This window comes from Manis javanica, chromosome 3 (assembly GCF_040802235.1).
Source record: "Manis javanica isolate MJ-LG chromosome 3, MJ_LKY, whole genome shotgun sequence".
Lineage (NCBI taxonomy): Eukaryota > Metazoa > Chordata > Mammalia > Pholidota > Manidae > Manis > Manis javanica.
This window is the reverse complement of record NC_133158.1, coordinates 183,994,577-184,021,054: the sequence shown is the minus strand read 5'-3', so window position 1 is coordinate 184,021,054 and position 26,478 is coordinate 183,994,577. Positions and strand designations below refer to the sequence as shown.

Here is a 26,478-nt window from a genome sequence, read left to right as displayed (position 1 = left end):
ATTCCTCATGCCACCAATTATTGCTAATCTGTTTGGTATCATTTTAAAAATATGTCTCCCAATGTACAGTCTAATGAAATCTTCATTATTAAGAACTATTTAAAAATCCCATCATTATAGTTAGTTAAATTTTCCAGAGACCTAGAACTGCTCTGTTAAACACAAAAACCTTTTGCATTCGGATGATTTTTAATTCTCTAAAACATCAAATATATCTGCCTTTCTTCTTACAAATGGTACTTGAAGCATTAACCTTTTCTTTGATGATTAGTGGTCATCATTATAAACACCAGCTATTACATCCTATTGAAATTCCATCAAATAAATCAAAATAACTATTGAGAATAATGCCTAAAGAAGGTTATTCCAGTATCTTTGTTCAGAATAAATGTTCAATTTTTATTACTATATTGTAGATATTTTTTCAGGTTATGTGGCTGTGGTAACAAAATGATACAAAACAAAAAATGAAAGTGACTCAAGCAAGATCTAAGTTCATTTCTCCCTCACATGAATGTTCCACAGATGATGACAGTGGGGTCTTACTGAGTCCTGGGTCCTTTCTGCAGTGTCCAGTCACTCCCTCAGATGTGCTTTATCTACAATGTTGACACAAAGTGTCCTGTTCACTTTATCCCCCTACAGGAAGGAAAAACAGAAGAGAGAGAATCAATTCCTTCCTCAGGAAGGGACCCAGAAATTATAAACTAATTTCTCCTACGCCATTGGTAAGGACTTATCCCCTAGACACACCCACATTAAGGGAGACTGGGTAATATAGGAGGGTAGCCATGGCTTTGTCAGAACCTAGGATGGCGGTCACAACACGAAGACAAAAGGAAGAACCAGTGCTGGCAGACAGTTTACAATCTCCACCACATATAATTTTAATCTTTAACTGTGGGCTGTGTAGACAAACACTTGTAACACTGTTTAGTCATAGTGTTTTCAAGTTCAAAACAGTTCATCTTCCAAGCAAGGCTGTGTATGCTTAAGAGGCAAGCAGGGTTTTTTTCATTAAACTGCAAAGATTTATTCATTTATTTATTGCATACTAAATAGATAAAAAGCTTACATATTACACTACAGATGACTCAAGGATGGTCCTTGCCCTCTAGATGCTGGACTTAAATCTAATAGGGCCCACCTTAATGACCTCGTTTTAACTTGATTGCTTTTGGAAAGAGTATCTCCTAGTAAGAGCACACTCTAAGATAGGGATACCCCAACACATCTTTTTGGGAACACAGTTCAACCCATACCACTTGCCATATGGCAATATAACCCCAGTACTCACAATGCATTCTCCCTGTATGCATGACTATGCACACACAGATGTCTTCTTTTTCACAGGATAACAGTCATATTGTTTTAGGGGTCCACCCTTCTCTGGTCAATGACCTCGTCTTACCTAATTACATCTGCAATGACCTTATTTCCAAAGAAAGGTACATCATCAGGTACTAGAGTTTAGGAGCTGCACACGGGCAGCTTAAGCTTGATCACCAACCTCATGTTTTTGTTTTTGTTAACACATTTCTAATGACACCACAATCTTTGATCACTTTAATCATCAAATTCAGCTTTTCTCAATCCTCCTTTCCTTTTTAAATTAGAAAAAGTTCTAAAATATATTGCTTTTAAAAAGTCAAACACTGTAGAAGAATGGAGCAAAAAGTTATTTTCTGAGCCCCTCCATCTTATCCTAATCTCATGAACTATTAACAGTTTATTGTGTGTCCTCTCAGATATTTTCTATTCATGAAAAAGTATACACACTCTTTCCTTCGCCAAATTTTATTCTAAATGGGACTTATTATACACACTGTCTTATAACTCAGTTTTTCTACTTAACAATTCTACATCATTTTCCCACATTGGTATGTATAGATTTAAATAACTTTTTAAAACAAATAATTGTAACATTAAATTAATATAGCAAATTTGAGGGTATGACCACGAGATGGCGCTAAGCACACCAAAAGCTGTGTTTCGAGGGGAAGGGGACAGGGACTTGAGAGGCTTGCATTGTGGCAGGTTGGGGGGGTGAGGAGTCCTGCTAGTAACGTCCTCCAAAGGCCGTGACGGAGGTCACTACCCAAAAGCAGCAAGAGGATAATTGGAGAGGGAGGCTGGAGAAGGGTCCCTACGTCTAGGTGATGTCGATCAGCGGCAAGTGGGGCCAGCAGTGGCTTGGGGCCGTTATAGCCCAGGGTTTATCTTACTGAAAGGCTAGCAGATGTTGGTTGAACTTTCACAGGGTATGCAAAGCAAGCAGGCTCTAAACAGTCAAAAATCAGCTTTTTAGAGCTACATCACACAACTGGATGTGTAAAAAAGTGAGTTTGGCACCAGCAGGCTTTCAGGTTGTGAAGTTCTCAGCCTGCCATGAAGAAGAAAACAACACAGAAAACAAACATCTTCAAAAACAACCCATTCACATAACAACTAACTCCTCATGGAAAGACATTTTACACACAAGTCGCACTTCTGTGTGTAAAATGTAAAATGTGGGTAAAAGACATCACCAAGAGCTCGAAAGAAAAATTACCAACCAATTTACATCATATTTGACAGAAGGCTTATTTTACTAATATAATCAGGACTTCTAAAAATAAGTAGGATAAAAATGATAAAGTAGCACAGGCTTCTCCAAAATCAACCCTGAAGAATGACAGAAACATTGGAGGTTGGAAATAAAATTAAAATGGTGGGCAACCCCTGTGAAGATGGGAACCCCCGGGGAAGATAACGAGGGATGGGGTGGGAGGCAGGCCAAGCAGACGGTAGCCCCTGCGGGACGGTGTGTGTGGCAGCTGGGGGAGGGTCTGGAGAGGCAATCATTTTAGTTCTTGTCTCTCTTCCTTCACCTTAGGAATGGAGAGCAATGTTGTGAGGCACTGGCAGAGGAGACAGACCCAGCTACAGTAAGGAGTTGATGAGAACGGGCATATTGATGATGCCCTTGGATATTCCTGCCTCCCAGCCTCCTGTCATTAGCAGCTCTCTCCTCTGAAACTTGACAATCCTTGTTCTCAAACTTCCATGGACATACACAGTTGAGGGTGTGACTTTTAGTACTTCCCCAATACCCATTACAGGACAAGACAGCTGATCTTATCAGTGAAATGTGGTGCTATAGGTTTCACGAGTATATGTACCTGAGGAGTACAACTACTCCACAAGAAAAAATGTTAAAAATTGAACATCACCATAACACATGAAGCAGATTTATTAGAATGGATGAATCAGTAAGTTAAAATGAGCACAATATATTCAAAAGAGTTGAGGAAGGATTTGGTAATAAAGCAAAAGGATAAGAAATAATTTTTAAAGACAGTATAAAATTATGTTAATATAAGACAACTGAAATGAAGCTGACAACAAATGAAATATATAGCAGGATGATTATGTAGAAGAATAAAATAGTACACTGAAAAATCAAATTAGGATTTCTCCCACAGGGCAGTGGAATTAAATAAGGAGATAGAAAATAAAAAATAAGGCCTAAACTATCAGCAGAACAGAATTATCAATATTCAGAAAATACACATCCCAAAAGGAACTTGAAAGTGCTGTAGGATACCAGTACCTAAAAGGAAACAGCAGTACCCACACAGGTGATAGTGAAATTGAAGAGCAAAGGCAATAGAAGTTATTAAAGATTCCACACAGAAAAGTAAGCCACCCACAAAGGAACCAAAATGAGACAAACATGAGACTTCTCAACAGTTACACTGGATTCAAGAGAAATGGAGTAATATATTTGTATTGGCATTTTTTGAACATTACTTGTTGTGAAATAAACCCTAAAAACTCCTTTATGGGTGCATAAAATGTAAATGGGATGCTTAAAGAAAAGTATAAGGCAAACACCAAGATCACTACCCTTGGGTTAAAAACTACTGCTGGCCACTTATACAAGTATCTGTCAAAAATGTAGTATACCTCATCTTGCTTGTTTGTGAACTTTATATAGATGGAATTATACTATATGCCTCCTTTTGTCTATTACTTCTTCTACATCATGATTACAAATTTATCCATTATGAGCACAGTTATAATTTGTTCATTTCATTGTTATACAGAATTTACCACAATTAATTTTTCCATCCTCTTGTTAATAAACAATTGGGGTTGCTTTTTTCTCTTTTCCTAGTTTGGGCTATTATGAACTACAGTTATGATATGCTTTTTATATGTACCCTGAGAGACATGTGCTAGAGTTCCTGGGTATAATGCTGGGAGTGACACTGCTGGGTTAGAGGCTGTACACATTTGAGCATTCTAGGCAATGCCAAAGTGGTTAAACAAAAACTTGCTCTTTGAGGTCAGGAATGAGACAGTGATGACTGCTATTACTAGTACTAATACACATTTTCATCATATTAAGGAAGTGTTGCTCTAGTTCTATGTATTTTTAAATCTAAAAAATATGGGCCTGTAATTTTATTGTGAGGAGATGTTTGAGGAACTATTTTTAAGAAATGATTATGGGAGTATTCAAGTTTTCTATTCCTCTGTCAGTTTTGATAGTTCTACCCAAAGAACTTGTGATTGCCCAGACAAAGATATTTTCTAATTTCCATTATGATTTCTTCTTTAACTCATGACTTATTTGGAAGTATAATTCTTAATTTCTAAATATATGGGAATTGTCTAGTTATCTTTTTGTTGATTTTTAGTTACATTACATGGTATTTGAAGAGCACACTGTAGGATTTCACTCTTTAAAAATTTTTTGACTTGCTTTCTGGCCCAATATAGGATTGTTTTTGATAATTATTCCTTATGTATTTGAGAACATATGTATTCTTGTAAGCACTGGAAGAACTATTCTAAATAGATCTGTTAGGTCAAACTGTATTGTGGTTAAATCTTCTTAATCATTTTAAAAATATTTTTGTCAGCTTGTTTTATTAATTACTGAAAAAGGTAATTTCCTACCAAGGCAGTTGGTTTTTCTACTTCTTTTCTTGAAATTTTATCAGTTTTTCCATTATTTATTTGGAGCTATACTGCTAAGTGCACATAAATTAAAATGGAAATCTTTTACCATTATGAAGTGATCTTTTCTTTCTACCATATAATACCTCTTTACTTACAGTCTATTTCATATAACATTAGTAAATCTATACTAACATTCTTTCAGCTGGTATTTGATTAGCCTAGCCTTTTCCATCTTTGATTTTTAATTTTTGTTTCCTTTATTTTAAATGTGTCTCATAAACAGGACATAGTTGCATGTCTTAAAACCAATCTGACATTCATTTTCAAAAAGGGCCAATTATTCTATAATTATTATATAGATTTAAATCTACCACCATATTTTTGTTTTCTGTTTTTCCTACAGTCCCATGTTTCTTTTTTCTCCTTTCTTTCCTTGTTTTGGATGATATGAGTTATTTTTATCGTTACATTTATTTCTCTAATTGTAGCCTGTTCAAAGTCATATACATTGTTTCTATTCTTTTCATGGTTACTCTATGAATTAAGCATATGTTCTTATTATATCAGTACCTGATGTTAATATTTAATCATTATACACACACACACACACACACACACACACACATACACACCCCTCTGGATATTTGTTAAAGTATAGGAAACTATCTCTAAAGACATCTCCAAACTACCTACAATAGTTACTGTCTGATGAGGGTGTTAGATTGGAGAGGAGTGAGGTGATTCATTCTGCTTATCACAGTGCTGCATGTAAACATTAAATCATGATCAAATATTGGTCATCATAGTTGTTATTTTTACTTAGTTTGTGTAACTCATTTGTGTATTTGCTATAGTGTATGTTGAATATGGTGCCTTGACCATAATATTACCTAGGGGTTAAATCTGAATATGGAAAATATAAAGTATTTTATTTTGAAACCCAAACTAAAATGAAAAAAAAACTAAGGTATTTGGTCTGATTTGTTGTCATTTTGGAAGTTGGGAATGGGGTAGGAGCAGGTAGGGGTTTTGAGATCAGCAGAGCAATTAGCAACAGCTGAAACAACTAGAATTTAATGCTCACTGGATTTGGATTAGCATAGAACTCAGGAAGCTGACTTGCACTGGGTCACACTTACAGAGTGGGTCAGGGTAGAATGGATAGAGATTGACTTCACAGTAAGTGGTTAAGAGTATATAAGTAGGCTGTAAACTGGTTGATTGGAGTTCTCGATAAGAGTACGGTCTCAGCAATATATTACAAGGGTGATCACTGTGTAGATTCACACAGAATGTACCTTCACACACTTAAAAGCTATGTGAAAAATGCTTTGCCCATAGATTTGTGGACCTTAGGGTCATATGTTCTTGTGTAGAATTTCATCTATTTTTAAAAATGGGTAGTATATTTGTTGATTAAATACATGTACTTGCATATACATATCTAGGCACACCCAACTCCACCCTGCCTGTAGCTACTTCCCATGCCTGGTTGTCTTGTATCACTCATGTGACAAAATTCCTTACCAAACTCTACTCAGACTTTCCTGGACTCTTTTTCAAGTAGGCCAGTACTTGCTGATTTATTGTTCCTTTCTTCATTTTCCAGTTTTAACAAGAAAGTCAGTTTAGCCAGAATTCCAGTCCTCCATATCTAATCAACCTCCATATTGATATCTAGTCATCATCCTGATCTGGGTGATGTCTGATAACCCTTGCCTTCAGCAAAAATTTTGTCAGGTTAGGTTCATTAGAATGTCCCCTTACTCCTGTTTCCTTTCAGTAGTTTCCACCCACTAATGCCCACTCTGCTCCTTGGCTAGAAATACCCATTTATGCAGGTGCATTTGGAGCTGAGCTCTAACTTTCTCTCCAACTGCAAGGCATTGCAGTTATCCCTGTAGCTATGGCTATGGTGATGGGTCCCTGTGAATAAAATGTAACTTACTGTTTTTTAATGAGTGTCTAAAGCAATTTTTTCTTTAACGTAAGTGCTCAATAACTATCACTTCCAAAAGAGAATGTCAGACACCTCCACCTGTAAAACAGCTTTCCTGCTTATTCCACCAGCTTAATTTTCTTCAGAGGACTTATTTTACATGATATTTATTTTTTAACATGTCTCATTGAACTATGACTTAAGAAAGGTCAGGGATATTGTGGATGTCTTCCCAACACCTGGCACACAGTAGGCAATCAATATTTGGTGAATGAATATATGGTCTCTGGAATTTGTTGAGGAAAAATCCATTTAAATCATCTCGAAATAAAGATGAAATTTATTTGAGTCTGGCTGAGGATTTATAAGCCTGGAAACATTAATTCCCATGGAGAGGAGAAATGTTTCAAGGAGTTCAGGTCATACAAAGGTTTTTATAGCCTCCTGGAGACAGGCAAGAAAACGAATTTCACTAGGGGAACATCCTTTTACATAGAACATACAACACTAAAAGAAGGGTTTAGGTCCTTATATATCTTGGCACCAAAGGGCATTAAAGGGAAGAACACACATTCTTATTTATGTCCTTGAGCAGGAATCCCAACAGCGAAGGAGTGCAGATGTAGGGATACCTGCTTTGTTTAGCTTTTAACCTGGTTTAATTCATAGATGGCATTATAGAGTTAGAAAGGTTGTTTACAAGCGTGGCCATCTTGAGACTCCCAGAGTTAATCAAACTATCGAAACGCCTTAGAAATCTTTTTGGTGGTCCCTAGTATGGGGACCAGCTTTTCTTTATTTTGCAAACTCTAACAGGTATATGCGAAACAAAAACTTTCACATTTGTGAGAAAACAGAAAAACTGGTTTGGAAGGGGCCTTGAGCATGTGAAGCAGCCTTCAGGAACGAAGGTACGGGGTAAAAGGCACTCAGGATGGGGTAAAAGCCTGCTCAAGATGGCCTGGCCACGCGGAGCAGAGCACAGGACCCTCTGCCCACGGGACCGGGCAGGAGCGCGAGGGTGGAGCCCCGCTCGGCCCTGGAGCCCGGCGGCCACGCAGACGCCCACCGTCGGCGTCTGGGACCGCGACGCCTAAAGCCTGGGGCCTCCGTCGTAGCGAGAACCCTGGTTTCGCGGGCGGGAGAGCATCCGGCGAGGTTGTCAGCGGGGATAAGGCGAAAAGTCCAACACGGCCGGAGAAAGGGAGATTTCGGTTCCCGGGAACGTTTTAGAGAGACGTACCCGTCCCTCCTTTTCCGGTCGGGTCCATCCGGGCCTCCGGCTCCGCGAGAGGTTGAGCAGGAGCTGCCAGAGGAGGCTGGCCGGCGTGAGTGCGGCGGTCCTTCGGGGCGGCGAGGAGCACCATGGTGGGTACCTCCCGCTCTCTGAGCCCGCTCGGTGCCCTGTGAGGCTCCTGTGGGACGAGGGGGATGGAGGGGGACCCTCGGGAGGCTGGGCGAGCCGAGGACGCGGAGCGGTGAGCCCGGGCGGCGCGCCGGAGTCGGGGTGCGAGCGGGACGCCGGGGCCTCAACGCGCCGCCCTGAGTTCTGCGGCGCGCGGGGCGCCCGCCCCTCGCCGGGCTCCTCACCTCCCCCGGCCTGGCCCCTTCCGGGGAATCGCGCCCGGTTCCGCGTCTGGCTCCTCGCCGCTGGGGGCGGGGTGGTACCGGCAGAACTGGAAGCGGGCGCCCGCTCGCTGCCCCAAATCCGGCCTTCACGCCCCGCTTCTTGCCGCCGCACTGGAGCTGTTTTGTTTTGGTAAAAAATTGAATATAAAGGTCAGCAATATAAGGAGCTCCCGTTTATCCTTGATCCAGTTTGAGGAAAAAAAAACAACTTTTGAAAGCCTCTGTGTCTCAAGAAGTTATGAAATAGCCAAGTGTGTTCTGGAAAGGTGAGAAATTCAGTAAGAATGGGATGAAGGATGTTTTGAAGAATGGGAAGTAATGCTGGAGTAGCAGGTTGGGGTAGAGTTTTCCTTGGTAAGTAACCTAGGCCCTAACCGGGAGCCCGCAGGGCGCTTGCCGGGAGCAGAGGGACTCCTAGATTAGTGCTGCAGGAAAATAAGGTCTGTGACTCCCACGAGAAAAGGACTAGCAGCGAGAACCCAAAGGCTGTCCTATTCATGGAAGACATCATGAGGCTGAATTAAGGCAATGACAGTACCTTTGAAAAGGAGATTCTAGAAACACTTGACCTTTTTGGAGGATTAGGTATGTTGGAGACTGTCCCCTAAGCATATCTTTTTTTTCTATAGCAAAGTATTTTTAACGAGAATTAAAGATTATTTTTACTACTCTTCCCTATATATCCCTCTGACTCAATTTTGGTCAATAGGATACAAGCAGAAAACTTCACATTCCCAGATCTTGCTTTTAAGGGAAAGAATGCTTCTTGATTTTCTTTTCTACTTTTCATTGGGTGGAGGTTAGACCTGGTATTAAGCCGTCTTGGACTATATGGGTCTATTGGAGTTCATAGCTTGAGGACAGTAGATAGTAACAGGGTGTAAGATGCCTAGATCTTTGAGGCCTTTGTGAAGCAGAGCCTCCAGCTCCCACTTAACATGAGAACTAAACTTTACCTGGGTTAAGGCATTATTATTTTGGTTTCTATTACAGGGAGCCAAACATAATTCCTAAACAGCAGTAGTTCTGATAAGAAACAATTATGTTAGGAATAAAAAATTAAATGCCTAGTTTAGAGGATTGAATGAATTGTGATGTAGTTAACTAGAATAAGGCTTGAATGGGACATAATTTGTTTTCTTTTGGGGTTGTGCTAATTTTGAGATGGCTTCTATTATTTCCTCTTTTCCTGTGAACCCAATTTTGATTTTCTTGACTCACTACCTTCTCGGTTCCAAGTGCAACTTCTGCAGTCGAGCTCCCATTAACATCCTATGTTCCTTCTACCCAGTTCCCCTTTCATAACTAAGAGATTTCAGCTGTGAGTCTCAGCACTATCTGCATTCTTTTGATCTACTTCGAAGATTTAACTGTTGAAGAACTGGGTTTATTGACCCTTCCTGTGCATTCTTTTTTTTCTTACATCATTGAAGAGTATTTCTGAATCTATCATTTCTGTATGATCATGGAAATAAAGATTGTTAAATTACTTAACAAAGAACAAACTAACATAATATATGACAAGTACATATTTTAATATATGTAATTGTGCATATATATAATATGGAACAAATTATTTGACACAAATGGCTTATATTCTGATTCATAATTTCTGGCTCACAGTATTCAATTACTGTTTTAAATATTTATTTCTAAAGAAAATTTTTTGTAATTACTTATGTATCTGACTGTATATTTTCTTACATTTTAGCCGAAAGCACTAAAGGTAAAAAGTGTAGGACGGGAAAAAAAAGTCATCCATCCATATAGTAGAAAAGCAGCTCAAATGACAAGAGAGGCCCACAAACAAGAAAAAAAGGAAAAGTAAGTATCTTTTTATCATTTGTATTATGCATCAGTGAAAGCCCACTTACACATTTGTTTCATCAATATTCGTTTCTTCCTTTAGTGAATATATTATGTCCTATGCACAGAAGGTAAAACAGTGAACAAGGGTTCAGCTCCTATACAGCTTACCAAAAACAGTTGCATAAATTTAAATAGGTTACAATGAGTGCAGTGAAGAAAAACTTAAAAGGATTATGGGATGGAGAATGAGGGAAAGCTTCTGTTTTATATAGCTAGGGTAGTCAAATAAAACACCCCAAAGCTTGCTGTTCTTACTGAAATTGACCCATTTTTCTTGAGACTACTCTTCAGATTGTTGCAAGACATTGTCTGATATACATACTTCAGAAAAAGTTGGTTTTGATGACTTTAATTAGTGTTCTCTCTGCTTTTTTGGAGGAATGGATTTTCATAGGTCGTTATTGTGCCTGGAAGTCAGTCTTTATTCTTGATATGAAAAATTTAGGAAAATCTTCTTATGATAATTTGCCAATTTCTCTCCTCCATCTTCAGTTTGTGAGAGCCCCCAGCTGCTGTGGAAACAATTAAAAAAGTGTCCTAAAATGAAGTTTTTAAGACAAAATAAAAGTCATCATTTTGATTATTTTAGAATAGCCTTACCATTTTAAAGCATGTTAGATACATTTACATACTATCTAATAGAAACAAGCACTTTGTTATATATTGATTCCTTGCCTAAGACCTCAAGCCATGTATAATATAAACATTAGCTGTTTCACAGTGATTTGGCTAGTAGTTTTCTAGAAGGGAGTAATCAAGTGCTGTGATAGTCTAGTCAACTTTTTTTGAAGGGTGGGTCTTTTTTTCCCATAAAGATTGTTACGATGACAGTATTACTTCAAAGCAGTAATTTTCTAACTTTTAAGTGTTCATGTATCACTGTAACTTTTGCTGTATCTTTTTGACATGATATATTACTTCTGTGGTTTTGCAATTTCTGTTATGCCAGGTTTTCACAAACTTTGGTGTACATGAGATACACCTGTAAAGCACATTAAAACAGTTTGTTTTAGGCCCCACTCCTTGAGTCTTCCATTCACGAGTTCTGGGTACCAAGATTTGGGGTTTCTGGCAAATTGCTAAGTATTATTGATGTCATTGCTGCTGGTTTGGGGACCACGCTATGAGAACCACTGATCTGTGGTATTATTTACTCAATAGTCTTCTGACTACATTCTTCCTTCAGGCTTATTTGAAAAGAATGAATCTCTTAGAGCCATTCTCTACCTTGTTATGAAGTAGTCTTTATTTTTTTAAACCAACTGTGAGGTATAAATAAAATAAAATAGACATGTTTTAAGTGTACAGATTGTGGATTTTGAGAATACATTGGTGTATAACCACCTTGATCAGTGTATGGTGCGTTTCATTCTCTCAAAAAATTCCAGTGCATCATTTCATCAATCCTCATCCTTCCCCCCAGCTTTAAGCAATCACTGTTTTGCTCTTTATTTTGATAGATGAGATTTTTTTCTTAATGGTTCAGTATAAATAAAATCATGTATATAATTTTTTGTCAGCTTCTTTCACATGGCATAATGTTTGTGAAATTTATCCATGTTATTTTTTATATTAGCTGTTCTTTTGTACTTAGTCTGTGGTATGAATATCTAGTTTATCCAGCTGTTCTTTTGTACTTAGTCTGTGGTATGAATATCTAGTTTATCCATTTATCTGTTTATGGTCTTTGCATTGTTTACAGTTTTTGGATGTTTTCAGGGTCTTCAAACTAAGGGCATAGCCTTCTGTTTTTATGAGAGAAAGTTTTACTGGTAAGCAGTTATGCCCATTTCTTTCTTACTGTCTGTGGCTGCTTTCAGGCTGCAGTGGCAGAAATTGAGTAGTTGTGACAAAGACTGACCATATGGCTGGCAAAGCCTATCATGTTATTATCTGGCCATTTAAGAAAAATATTGCCAACCTTGCTGTTATGAGTAGAGCTGCCATGAACATTCATGCACAATGTTTGTATGGACATGTATTTTCATTTTTTTTCAGTTCTTAGAATTAGAATATCTGGGTTGTATGGTAGATGTATGTTTAAGTATATAAAAAAATTGAGTTTCTAAGAAGTAAAATTACTGCCTATATGATAGGTGTAATGTTTAAGTACGATAGAAATTGCCTCCCAAAGTGATAGAACCATTTTATATTTCACCAACAGTGTATGAGTTACATCTACTCCATATCTTCTCACACGTGTTACATTATCAGTTTTTTAAACAAATTTTAGCCAGTCTAGTAGGTGTATAGTAATATCTTAGTGTGGTTTTAATTTTTACCTCTTGATGACTAATGTTAAGTATCTTTTTTTTTTTGATTTTTTTATTAAAGTAGGATTGATATACACTCTTAATGAAGGTTTCACATGAAAAAACAATGTGGTTACTACATTTACACGTATTATCAAGTCCCCACCCATACCCCAATGCAGTCACTGTCCATCAGTGCAGCAAGATGCCACAGATCCACTATGTGCCTTCTCTGTGCTACAGTGTTCTCCCCGTGATCCCCCACACCATGTGAACTAAACACAATACCCTTCAATCCCCTTCTCCCTCCCTCCCCACCCACCTTCCCATACCCCTCCCTTTGGTAACCACTAGTTCATTCTTGGAGTCTCTGAGTCTGCTGCTATTCTGTTCTTTCAGATTTACTTCATTTTTTTTTTTTTTTTTGAGAGGGCATCTCTCATATTTATTGATCAAATGGTTGTTAACAACAATAAAATTCAGTATAGGGGGGTCAATGCTCAATGTACAATCATTAATCCATCTCAAGCCTAATTCTCATCAGTCTCCAATCTTCTGAAGCATAACGAACAAGTTCTTACATGGTGAACGAATACTTACATAGTGAATAAATTCTTACATGGTGAACAGTACAAGGGCATTCACAGAAACTTTTGGTTTTGATCACGCATTATGACCTATAAACAATCAGGTCAAATATGAATATTCGTTTGATTTTTGTACTTGATTTATATGTTGATCCCACATTTCTCCCTCTATTATTATTATTATTTTTATTTTTAATAAAATGTTGAAGTGGTAGGTAGATGCAAGATAAAGGTAGAAAACATAGTTTAGTGCTGTAAGAGGGCAAATGTAGATGATCAGATGATCAGGTGTGTGCCTATGGACTAAGTATTAATCCAGGCTAGACAAGGGCAGCAAGACAACCACGGATGCAGAAGATTTCTCTCAAAGCAGGGAGGGTGAGGTTCTGAGCCTCACCTCTGTTGATCCCCAAATTCTCACCTGATGGCCCCCCTGCGACTGTGCCTGTCTTAGGTTGTTCCTCCCTTGAGGAATCTTACCCGTCTCTGGCTAACCAGTCATCTTCCGGGGCCGTACAGGGAAATGTAAAGTTGGTAAGTGAGAGAGAAGCCATATTGTTTGAAAAGGTTAGCTTTTTACTTCTTTGCAGATTTATGCCCTGTGGCTTCTATGCCCAGCACTTGTCTCGAGGTATCTTTACCACCTGGAGGAATTATGATGCTCGGTAAATTCGATATGAGGCACGAATTCTATTTAAGCGTTGTAATTAGGAAGGAAGAAGAAAAGCTATAGAGGTAGCATATGGAAGAAAACATGGGAGGATTGATTATTTCTTTGACATATCTTCTTGTAGAGTACCTTAAGCATGTATAGGTTTTAAACTACTAACTTGTGCACACATATTAACATAATAGGAATACGGTGACATAAACAAAGCAAATCTATAATTACCAGCCATCTCCAGTGAAGCCTAGAAAACCAGTTAGGCACCCTAGGCATATGTGAGAATTTGTCTATGATGTGATGGATATTATCCAACTGTACTTGAACAGTCTGAGAGAAATCAGACAAATTAAAGCAACCCATTTCTGGGATCTGTTCACATCCCATATGTTCTTTTAACCGTAGATAGTCTGTAGTCATAAGATTTTGGGGTGTTACAACTTGCACCCCTCCCAACTCCTGGTTGAGTTCCAGCAGTACAGATCCACTCAAATTCGTTGTCTCACTGTATGCACATGCCAGCCTAGACATCTCCCTCCTCATTCCAGTGGCAAGTCCAGGAAACAGTGGGATGGACGCAGCCAAAACCGCAGCATCGCCCGGATCCCTGTGGAGGCTTTTTGATGATCATCCCCCGGCACGAGTCCTCCAGAGAGTGCTGATGCCAGAAGCACCTCCTCATATCGTATCTTAGTTCATTTTCTGGGTAGCCAAGCTAGGCCTTGATCTTCTGCATGAAAACAAACAGACCCTTTGCCCACATTTTGACATGCCCTCTATACCACTGTGTAGAATTCATTGGAGGTCACGCACAGGAACTGCTTTTTTTTTTTAATTTTTAAAAATTTTTTTATTTTTATTTAGAGAAAGGAATATTATCAGAAAAGAGTACCTCCATAGCCGATCATCTGACACCCTTTAAGTGATCAAAATTAAGGATATTTAAAGCATGCATTAATGTTTGGTTTACCAATAGTTTGATCCCATCAAGGAGTAATCCCCCTTTTCTTTCTTTCTTTCTTTTTTTTCCTTTTTTTTTTTAATCTTTAATCTACACTTACATGAAGAATACTATGTTTACTATGCTCTCCCCTATACCAAGTCCCCCCTAAAAACCACATTACAGTCACTGTCTATCAGTATAGCAAAATGTTGTAGAATCACTACTTATCCTCTCTGTGTTGTACAGCCCTCCCTCCCCTTTCTCCCTCCCCCCCCATGCATGCTAGTCTTAATACCCCCTTTCTTCTTCCCCACTCTTATCCCTCCCGCCCACCCGTCCTCCCCAGTTCCTTTCCCTTATCTATGTCTTTTGATTGGTGCATTCAGTCCATTTACATTTAGGGTGATTATCGATAGGTATGTACTTATTGCCATTGCAGGCTTTAGATTCGTGGTTCCCAAAGGTTCAAGGTTAACTTTCTTACTATCTAAGAGTCTAACTTAACTCACTTAATATCCTATTTCAAACACAATCTAAAGATTCTTTTCTTTTTCTCCTCCTTTTTCTTCCCCCTCCATTCTTTATATATTAGGTATCATATTCTGTACTCTTTGATTGACTTTGGGGATAGTTAATTTAATTTTGCATTTGCTTAGTAGTTAGCTGTTCTACTTTCTTTACTGTGCTTTCATTACCTCTGGTGACAGCTATTAAACCTTAGGAACACTTCTATCTATAGCAGTCCCTCCAAAATAGACTGTAGAGATGGTTTGTGGGAGGTAAATTCTCTCAGCTTTGGATTATCTGGAAATTGTTTAATCCCTCCTTCAAATTTAAATGATAATCTTTCTGGGTAAAGTAATCTTGGTTACAGGCCCTTCTGCTTTATTGCATTAAATACATCATGCCACTCCCTTCTGGCCTGTAAGGTTTCTGCTGAGAAGTCTGATGTTAGCCTGATGGACTTTCCTTTGTATGTGATCTTATTTCTCTCTCTGGCTGCTTTTAATAGTCTGTCCTTATCCTTGATCTTTGCCATTTTAATTACTGTATATCTTGGTGTTATCTTCCTTGGGTCCCTTGTGTTGGGAGATCTGTGGATCTCCATGGTCTGAGAGACTATGTCCTTCCCCAGATTGGGGAAGTTTTCAGCAGTTACCTCCTCAAAGATACTTTCTATCCCTTTTTCTCTTGCTTCTTCTTCTGGTACCCCTATAATGTGAATATTGTTCTGTTTGGATTGGTCACACAGTTCTCTCAATATTGTTTCATTCTTAGAGATCCTTTTTTCTCTCTGTGCCTCAGCTTCTTTGTATTCCTCTTCTCTAATTTCTATTTCATTTATCATCTCCACTGTATCCAATCTACTTTTAATACCCTCCATTGTGCTCTTCAATGGTTAGTTCTCTGACTGGAATTCATTCCTGAGTTCTTGAATATTTTTCCGTACCTCCATTAGCATGTTAATGAATTTTATTTTGAACTCCCTTTCAGGAAGAATCATAAGGTCTGTGTCATCTTTCTCAGGAGTTATTTTAATTTTATTATGAACCAGGTTCCTTTGATGTTTCATATTTGTATATGGTGCCCTCTGTTGTCCAGAAGCTCTACTCTCTGGAGCTGCTCAGCCCCTGAAGCAATGTCAGGGGTCGCAGGGGAGCAGTATTGGTGCCTGGGGGGAGGAAAGAGCTGTTTCCTGCTTCCCAGCTGCTGCTGCTGTGCCTGTCTCCACTGCCTGAACCAGTGGGCTGAACACACAGGTATAAGCTTTTGTCCCAGAGCAGCCGGATATGGATCCCTGCTTTGCACAAGCGGCTGGAATCTCAGTCTCTCCAGGAATTCTACCTGTCTTAGCTTTCTAACCCCGTAATCACGAGAGTATCATGCAAGCACCATGAAATGTAGGTTTGTGCCCCCAGAGCAGATCTCCAGATTTAGGTATTCAGCAGTCCCAGTGTTAAGTATCTTTTTATGTGCTTATTGGTCATTTGTATGTTTTTGATGAAAAACCTTAGAACCTTTTGTGCTTCTTGGTATTGGATTGTGTGTGTGTTACTAGGTCGTAAGAGCTATTTGTGTATTCTGAGTGGAAGTCCTTTGTTGGTTATTTGTATTGTGAATATTTTCTCCTTTCTGTGGCTAAGAAGTTTTATAAAAAGCTTAACTTTGTTTCTCTAGTTTTCTGGTTGTTTAAAGTGGGAGGGTAAATCTGGTCTGAATTTGGGCACAGAGTGGATTTTTTGTTCGTGTGTATCCCTGGGTAGCCTAAATTGTGGCAAAACTGGCCACCCAAAGGTCTCTTTTGGATGAACTAATTAGAATATCAATAAAGCAATAATAGGAGGTATATCTTACTTAGACTGTTTTCTGAGAGTAAATGGTTTTTTCCTTTTGTTAAAATTCTTTTCAAATTATGAAAAGTAAAGATTCTGTTTTGTTCTTGTTGAAGTTAAAAAGTCAACAGTAAGACATTTTGGTCTTGGTGGTGGCACCCAGCTTTCTAGAAAGTATGAATCACTCTTGTGTACAAGTGTTCTTCCTATACAGAACCCACCTGGACATTCATAATCCAATCACGTTTTCATTTGTGTTTTCAAAACTAATCTGTTCTCTAGGTGTCCTGTAATCATTAAAGAGCTAAAAAGTTTCTAAGATTTTGTTCCTAGTCACTTACAAAAGAAGCATGGTATTCAATGTTTCTGTATTTAAAAAATTTGTAGTGTTTCTTTTAGTTGTTTTCAACAGATTTTTTAGAACTTGCTTTGGAGATTTTCTTACATGTTACACACCTTTTTTTTCCAAGGTTGAAGAATGAAAAGGCATTGCGTCTCAACCTTATTGGTAAGTGGATTTACTTATTTGACATTCTAGAGTATAATGAAGTTCTGCCCTATACCTATTTTTCTTTTGACCCTCCTAGTGAAATGCTAGTTTTATCTAAGTGTATTTTATTTACGATTCTTGATTAAAACAAAACAAAAAACAAACAAAATCAGTCATTAAGCTCTTAAAGCAAACAATGTTAAAAGTAACTCACTCAGTTTTCTAGAAATTATTTAGTTTGTATCTATCTGTGTCTGAAATTTAATTCTAGTTCCCTAAACATTAGAATTATGAAGGATTATAGCCTGCAGATTTTGGAAACAACAATTCATATTTAATGATGTGGGTACGTACCCTTAGTCTGTATTCCAAGAGTCATAGTCTTTTTTTTCTTTTTTGGTCAAATTTATTGTTGGTGAATTTTTTACTGACAAGGCTGAGATTTCAAAAAAGCGATTTTTAGGCTTTATTACTAAAATTAAAGGTGTTTGAGCTCTTATCTCTTACTCTTCCTCAGGTAATAGAATTTCCTAAGTGGGTTGTTAGTATTCAAAGTAGGGCTGTTTCTTTATTTGTAATATTCATATAACTAACTGAAAGTGACCACAGTGGTCAGATTTACTATAAAGATGGGGTCTGTTAGCTCTTTGATAATAAATCTCAGTTAGTCTTTGTACACTATCTGGCAGATCTTATATGCTTAGTACATTTACTAACTTTGAGGCCCTGGACAGGTTACTTCACTTTCTCATCTGAATAGGGATGATAATGGTACTAAACCTCTTAGAATCCTAAAGCTCTAGACACAGTGCCTGTTGCTTATAAAATGCTCAGCAAATACTATCTTCTTTAATCTAATCAGATTTTCAGACAAGTTCTGTGCTATACATTTTAAATACTTAGAGCTTCATGTTCTATTAAAGTAGTCTTTCTTTCTCTCTTTTTAGTTTTTGCATCCTTATTGGATAAGAAATACATATAGAAAACATCCTTCCCTTCCTTGTTTCTGTGTGACAATTTAATTTCTGACAGTGGTTTAATTAGCTTTAAGTCCATGCAAGTCTTTATGTATAACATTGAAATAAATTGTGATACTGTTTTAAAAACATTGATGGTGTTGAAAATTATAATGAATACCTCTTTGTTTAAATGACGACTTCTGTTAAACTATCTTGGTATTTGTTGTTATAGGTGAAAAACTCGAGTGGTTTCAGAATCATCTTGATCCCCAAAAAGTAGGATATTCAAAGAAAGGTGCTTGTGAATTAATTGAAAGGTAAATGCTGGGTATGTTCATCACAAAGGGTCAGAAAAAGGAGTTCTCCAACCTGGTTTTTCAAGAGACTGTTCTGTGCTGGACTTCAGAAGAGCAAATAGCCTTTGTTATCAAAAGGGTTTTGGGCTGATAGCCTAGCCTAGCCACTTTAGTAGGTTTGTAATTTTTCTGGGCCTCAGAGTAGTTGTTAATACTACTTTCTTGGGATCAAGAAAGGTGTCCTGTAGAAACATCTAAACTGATACCTGAAGGGGAGGGACTAGTGGATTGAAGTAAGGTAGTTTCAGGAGCTTCCAGGCAGAGAGGACAGTATCTAAAAAGGTCCAGAGGTGAAAGCAACATATTTAGTGATCTTCCAGACATTCATTAGACCAAAATAACAGGTTCCAGGAGGGAATTGTGACAGGTACCATAAGTGGCAACCAGATCATGAAAGACCTCAAATAACATTGTAAGAGTTTATCAAAGGATGTTGGGAACTATAGGAGGCTTTTAAGCAAGCATCTGAGATGGTCATATTTAAACTTTAGGAAGATCACAGTAGTGAGAATGAGGATAATGGCCTGAGGGAGCATGGCTTTGGCAGGGAGACTGTTGAGAGCCTGATGAAGCAATCCAAACGAGATGATGGTGACCTCTGGTTAGCAGGGTAGTGAAAAGAAATGAAGGATTACAGAGATACTAAGAAGATAGAAGTCTCAGTCTTTAGAGAAAACTTAGGTGTGGCATAAAAGAGAGAGTGAGGAGTCAAGGATGACATGTACATTTCTCTTTTGGGCAACTGAATGAATGGTAGTACTATGTCCTGAGGCAGGAGCCAAAGAGACCAGGTTTGGTGTGGGTTGGGGAGGGGCAGGGATGAGGACAAGTCAGTTTTGATGTGTTAAGCAAATGGAGATATCTAGAAGGTGCTTGAATATGAGGATCTGGAGTTTAACAGATACTTAACAGCAGACAGTGATTTGGTCAATGAAATTTTGGAAATGGTTGGGTTATCTGGGGAATGTCTGAGGTCCTGAGGTCAGACGAATATAAAATCCCCCAGCCTTTGCTGGGGGATTATATTTTAAGTGAAGTAATATAAATCAAATTTACAGACTTTGTAACTCTAATCATTTTCTTATTTTTCAGGTATTTAAATCGATTCAGGAGTGAGCTGGAGCAGATTGAATTACATAACAGCATCAAAGACAGGCAAGGAAGGCGGCACTGTTCCAGGGAAACAGTCATCAAGCAGACAATGGAGCGTGAGCGACAGCAGTATGAAGGATATGGCCTTGGTGTGTTTACTCCCATTTTCTCTATTTCTTTCTAAAATACAAAGCAGTATCAGATTGTAATTCCTGTCAAAGGTTTAGTTTTATTTATTCTATTTTACTTTTATTTGATTGTCTTCCTTTGATTTTCTTTCTTTTGCAACTATATGGAATAATTTTTATTCATTCTTGTTTTCCTCTGCATTCCTAAAACTATCAGTTGTGATAGTGACATCATATCTTTCTACTGTTCCAGTGAAGTTTTCCTCTCCTTTGCTTTGTTCACAGTTTTACTTGCCTATCTCCAGCTACATCTGAGTTTCCTACAGTAGATACTTGTTCTTCTCATCTTTGTAGTTCTTGCAGTATTGAGCTATACCTGTTGTAGTCATTCTTGAGAGACTGTAGAAATTAAATATTCATTCTTAGCATTGTCATATTTCTTACCATTCTTATAGATAAGTCTTTTAATAGTTTACCATCACTCTGAAGAAAAGCATTCAGTCGGATAGATTACTTAAGACTTGCAAAGCCCACAGGCAGGTGACAACTGAAAGGTTACCTATGGCCTACAAATGGTATTTGATTAGTTTATTAATTGGAGATACTGGAGTTATTGTGGGTTTTGCTCAGACAGCCACAGTAAAGCTAAATAGAGCAAACTGCAAGAAAGTGAGGCAGATAAAGTTGTTGGTTTCCCAAGCCTATAAGTTTTGTTCATGCTGTACTATGATGTATTAAGTGTGCAGTACTATTACATCTAACAAAAAATGTGTATACCTTAATTAACACTTTATTGCTAACAAATGCTAATCTTTGAGCTTTCAGTGAATCATAATCACTAATCACAGATCATTATAATAAATATAATGATTATGCAAAAGGGAAACATTTCAAGAATTACCAAAATGAGACAGACACACAAAGTGAGCAAATACTGTTAGAAAAATGCCACCGATAGACTTGCTCAACAGAGGGGTGCCACAAACCTTCAGTTTATAAAAAAATGCAGTATCTTCAAAGCACAATAAAGTAAAATGCTATAAAAGAAGGTATACCTGTATATAAAAAAAATCTGGTGATTTCACATGAAAAATGTAGAAGGCTCAAAAATTTGGTTTCTCAAAAAATCAGATAATTTGGCAGTACAATCTGCTGGGCTGGAGTTAACAGCTGTCCCTTTTAGACTTGAGTATATATTTCCAAGTTTGCCGTAGTCCTGACCCTTCCATCATTCACATTCCCTTCCTTGTTCCTGTAGGTGTTTATTTATGTTTTGTGGGTGTTCCTGGAAAGTATAATAAATGAAATATTCAATTGCAAAATTTAGTTTTTAAATTTTAATGATAACACTAAAGTATAGGTCCCTAAAGGAAAAATCCTGTGGGTAACTATTGTGTAGGTCCCAGCCTGTTGATAGTGATGCAGCAGTCATCAAAGTGCCTGACACAGCACCTACTACAGCAGGTTGTGGGAGACTTCAAGCAGTCCGGGGTCCTTTTCACCTAGGCTCTTACCTTCTGAGAGTGTGAGATTTTGTCTATGCTTGTAGTCTCCATTTCCTTAGGTACGCACTCTACTGAGGCCCTTGTCCCTGTCACTCAGCTGAAAGTACTCGTCACTAATGACCTTTAAGTTGTTAAGACAAATAGTAATTATACTGGATATTGACTCTCTAAATAGTCACTTTTCTGCAGCATTTGACAGATGATTACTTCATTTTCTTCTCACACTTTATTTGGTATAGAAGTCCCAAACCTTCCCTAATTCACTGGCAATGACTCTGCAGTTTCCTGGTTGAATCCTTCTCATAGTCACAAAGAAAGTATTGGCCTACGTCCCTGTACTTGGGTGTCTTTTCTTTTCTGTTTACACCAATTCTTAATTGATCACATTCAGTCTTGTGGTTTTAAATACCATCTCAATGCTGGTAATGTCCAGATATATATCGTCAACCCTAACTTGTCCCTAGAACTCCAGACTTGTATTATTAAACTTGGGTTTCTCAAAATCTGTGTCTTACAGGCACATCAAAATTAACATACCCGAAAGCAGACTAACTCTTTTCCTCAAACTGGTACCTCCTGCAGGATCTGTGTTTCCGTTAGCAGCAGTGCCGTTTACCCAGTTGCTCACATCAGAAACCCTGAAGTCACCCTCACATTGCATGTCCAACTCGTTAGCAAATATATTTAGAACCTGATGACTTCCTGCTACTACCACCACCTCCTTAGTTCAAGCCATCATCATCTCAACTGCACCATTGTAACAGCATCCTAGTTGGTGTCTGGGCTTCTGCTCTTTCCCTGCTTTATAAAGTCTATTCAAGAATAGCTACCAGATTAATTAACAGGACACGTCTGAGGTCAGACGTTGATTGGCCATGGAACCAGCACCAGACCTCAGATCTTGACTTCTTCTGTGCTGTAGTGCTTCTTCCAGAGCTAGGGAGTGTGTTGAAAAAGGGTCACAAGTATCTAAGGCAAATTGTCTTCAAATTCTGCTTTGATAAGGTTCAGAGATATGGAACAGCTCTCCTGTGGTGGTATAACTGTTTCTGACTAATTTTATTAGAATTTTTTTTCTAAGAAGTTTGTGCTTAGTTTATACCTTTTAAATGCTTGGCTCCTCATACTCTTACTTTCTAAGCTGTTATGAAGGTCGCTATATGGTTGTGTTGAACACTTATGTCTTTTTAATTCATTGATTCTGGATTTTAATCAATATATTTTGGCATTGGTCAGCATTTTTGCAATATTGTTCCAATTTTTGTTATATATGCCCCTTGTATTCCACCAGTACGTAATACATGATCATTTGTATTAGTTTATAATAAACTTTCTAATCATGATAAGGAATTGTCATATACCTAGTTTTATTAAAAATGGACTTAAATTTTATTGAACAGCTTTGAGTTTCTATTGATTATAGTTTAACATTTTTTTTAATATTTTGAGTAATGTGATTTTTTAATATTAATTAATCCTTGCATTCCTCAGATAAACTCTACATTGTCAAGGTGAAGTATATGCTTGAAAAGTTGTACTTATCACCAAGAAAATTCATATAATAATCCAGCATGTTGTTTTAGGATATTAGTAGTTAGAAATTTCCAGGTATCTTTTATGGATTAAAAGGAGAGGGTTTATTTTGTTATTAAGTTTGTTTTATTTTAAAGAGTCTATGGTAGAATTTATTATTTAGTAGCATTCTTCTTAAATCACTTTCTTAAACTAAGCCCTTTATATTTGCAAAACTTACTTTTCATATAGTATTATAGTAATGCTTTGAAATTTTATTTTGCTTTGGATGTTCTTATTGTCTGTCATTTATTGTGTCTGAGATAATAAACAAGAAAACTCTAAAATGTTGCAATTTAGAAAACATTGTCTAATGAATATAAATTATTTTCTTTCCCAGAGATTCCAGACATTGTAAATGCAGATAATCTGAAAAATTTTAGGTAAGTTTGTCTCTGTTCCTTGAAGGTATGTGTAAAATACATGAGATGTAAACTTTCTTCCTTTTTGAGTCTAGACATTAGAGCTAAAAGAAAATCGGGTTTCTTTAGCTTTTTCGCTTTTATCAGACAAAATAAGAGTTGTCCTGACTTGTATTTATTTGAAATACCTGATACACACTGAAATTATAGTTATATGGTGCATTTGATTTTCAAATATTTTAAAATACTTTATAGTACATAAAAGAACTTGATCTCACTATTCCTCCCCAATTCTTAATTTTTTAAAAGATAAAACTAACAGCAGCTGACTTGATGGCTGAGTTCCATCCCCATACTTTTTGCAGCACCCTCTTTTAGAGAAGATGCTTAATGGGAAGTGATACTTAGGAAAGGGTTAAGTCATCAATACCCAGTGATCCAGTGCTCTCTTTAGTAATAGTCTCCTATGGCCAGGGACCACTGAGTAGGATTTTAATTTTTTGGTCTTCTTTAGAAAAGACATTTTTATTTATCATTTTGGTCTTAAGTAGATCATGTTGATTGGTCTGAAATCTTATGTTGAGAAATTTAAGTTCAATCACATTCTTTGACACCCTTAAGCTTATTTTATAGTTTTATACTTCTGAATTCATAGAATATATTTAATATTAAGTACTCAATATTCAATAAAATAATAGAATTCATTGATCATATTTAAGAAATAGTTCACTTTTTAGCTCATGTTTTCATAATTTAAATGGAGCTTAAGATTCTTCATATGCTATTTTTTTGCCTGTAACATAAATCAGATATATAAATGTACTCCTTATTACTAAAATAGTATATGTATGCTCTGCCTCCCCCAAAGAAAGCTAGAAACTAGAGAAGAAATTAGACTGTTAGTATTGTGGTTAGAGTTTAGTTCTGCAGTCTTCATATTGTTCCTGAAGTAAGTGAACATAGTATTGTCACAGAAAATGCTGAAGTTGAAAACTAAGTTTTCTTCTATAACCACAGAAATTGTTTGATTACTGGATCTGAATTGTGACTCACCACTATGTGTGAAAAGAAAACCTTTTCCAACTATGTAGTTTGGAGATTTGCCAGATATGATCCTGTTCCTGCTTTTGAGATTCTTGCTACCATATAGCCTGACTGAGAGAAGAGTTTGGTTTGGAAGAATAAAAGAACAGAATAGAGCTTCCTTGTAATTTCTGCCTAGTATTTTCCATATTGCTTTGGAAGTTTTGAATATGTGGGATTCTTTGTGCAGTTATCGCTATTGTGGATTAATGAAAAAGTACAATAAGTACAGGAAAGGCATAGCCTCAGTTCTTGAGACATGGTTTTTTTTCCTAATGCATCTATATTGCTTCTTTCTAGTGGATTTGAATCTGCTGTAAATTTTTAATCTTTGTTCTGCTACTTTGAGAGATTTGAATATTGACTTTCCTCTGCTTCCCCACCTAATACCCCATCAACCTTCTACACTCTTTCTTTTGATAGGGAATGGGATTTGGATCTGAAGAAATTGCCGAACATTAAAATGAGAAAAATTTGTGCTAATGATGCAGTTCCCAAAAAGAGCAAGAAGAAAACTGTTACAACTGTAGACAAAGATTCAGGGGAATTGAAACTAAAAGATGAATCAAGTGACTCAGATGAGGAGATGACTGCAGTGGCCTAATTGTCCCTTATTTGAGTTGAAAATAAGTAATTTGCCTCAAGTTACACTTGAATTGATGATGGTAAATAATTGTCTAGGTCCAAAAATTTGTTAGTTAACTTACTCTCATGTGGTGAGAATTCTAGTTGCAGTTTCAAAAACAGTGTTATGATTTTTATTTTAAAATGTTGCTTTTTATTTACATTAAATTGCTAAATAGATACAGTGAAATAAAATTATGGTCTTTAAGAGCCATTTAATCTGAATTTCTGGGTTGGGGGAGCAACGTGAATAAGTACAAAAAATGATTTTAGTTTTTTTTTAGGATCATCTAATCTCACAGTTTGGGGCATGGACAGCAAACCTGTTTTCTAAAAGGGTCCTATGGATACTTCTTGGGAAGTGATAGCAAAATTGTCTTTCAGTACTAATATTTTACTAATCTTCCTCTTAATCATTCATGCTATTTTCTTTCCTTAAGAAACAGGAAAAATGTAATGTGATTTCATATATACTGATGGGATTGTATATTATTTTTATTTATTATCTTTAAAGTTAAATGGTAAAAAATAAATTATTCTTGTTATGCTGATCTACCACACCTTTATCTTTTGATAAAGTGGATAAATTGTTTCAGGTTAGCTCTTCTGTTAGTATGTTAATGTTATTTCCTGCTTTCTCATTGTGAGAAGTGGTGTTTTGTGGGACTGAAGATTAGAGAACCAATTATTTTAGTTTTGTTATTTTTTATTCTGTGACAGGTTAAATGACATATAAGTCAATATTTCAAGTGTCATTGAAAACATGGATGTGTTAGAATATTCTTCGTAGTTGTTAAGTGCAAGTATCTTTTAGTCTATTTTCTAAAGGATGCAATTCAAATGTATTTGAGTATTTTTGAGAAAAGAAAATGTGAAACAATGTTTTTAATTTATAACTTTAGTTATGAGGTTAAATATCAACTAAGTGTTGTTAACAATTTGTTTAAAATGTTACAGATCTTTTGCTTCTGAAAATTAAAAATAAAATTGATTTCCATAATTTCACTTCTTAAGGTTCTGATTATTCTGTTTTCCTTGATAATAACTGATGCTGATTCACTTTTGCATCATTAGTCTGTGTAATAAAACTGTTGTTTTATGGTTACTAAGTTCCTGTTTAGCTTTTGAAAATTTTCCTTTT

At 37.0% G+C, this 26,478-nt stretch overlaps 2 protein-coding genes across 3 annotated transcripts in view; one reads left to right on the top strand and one right to left on the bottom strand.

Annotated features, from left to right (window-relative positions):
• TKTL2 (transketolase like 2) overlaps positions 1 to 8,256 on the bottom strand; it is a 15,975-nt gene extending 7,719 nt beyond the window's left edge. The window contains 2 exon segments of the mRNA XM_073230497.1: positions 7,889 to 8,015; positions 8,133 to 8,256. Coding sequence (XP_073086598.1) covers positions 7,889 to 8,015; positions 8,133 to 8,256 — 251 coding nt within the window.
• Positions 7,757 to 26,337, top strand: TMA16 (translation machinery associated 16 homolog). 2 transcript variants are annotated; one of them, XM_037016490.2, is made up of 7 exons: positions 7,757 to 8,257; positions 10,230 to 10,342; positions 17,637 to 17,674; positions 18,848 to 18,932; positions 20,064 to 20,212; positions 23,609 to 23,651; positions 25,137 to 26,337. In XM_037016490.2, the coding sequence occupies exons 1-7, from the start codon at positions 8,255 to 8,257 to the stop codon at positions 25,315 to 25,317; spliced, it is 612 nt and encodes a 203-aa protein (XP_036872385.1). In that variant the 5' UTR covers positions 7,757 to 8,254; the 3' UTR covers positions 25,318 to 26,337. The 2 variants fall into 2 exon arrangements, with proteins under 2 accessions (XP_036872385.1, XP_017522886.1); XM_017667397.3 differs by lacking the exon at positions 7,757 to 8,257 and adding an exon at positions 8,561 to 8,784.
• The last annotated feature ends 141 nt before the right edge of the window (positions 26,338 to 26,478 follow it).

Coding starts and splice junctions, on each gene's coding strand:
- TMA16 (XM_037016490.2), top strand. Junction 20,213..23,608: donor GTATGAAGGATATGGCCTTG/GTGTGTTTACTC, acceptor TTTCTTTCCCAG/AGATTCCAGACATTGTAAAT. Junction 23,652..25,136: donor GATAATCTGAAAAATTTTAG/GTAAGTTTGTCT, acceptor TTCTTTTGATAG/GGAATGGGATTTGGATCTGA.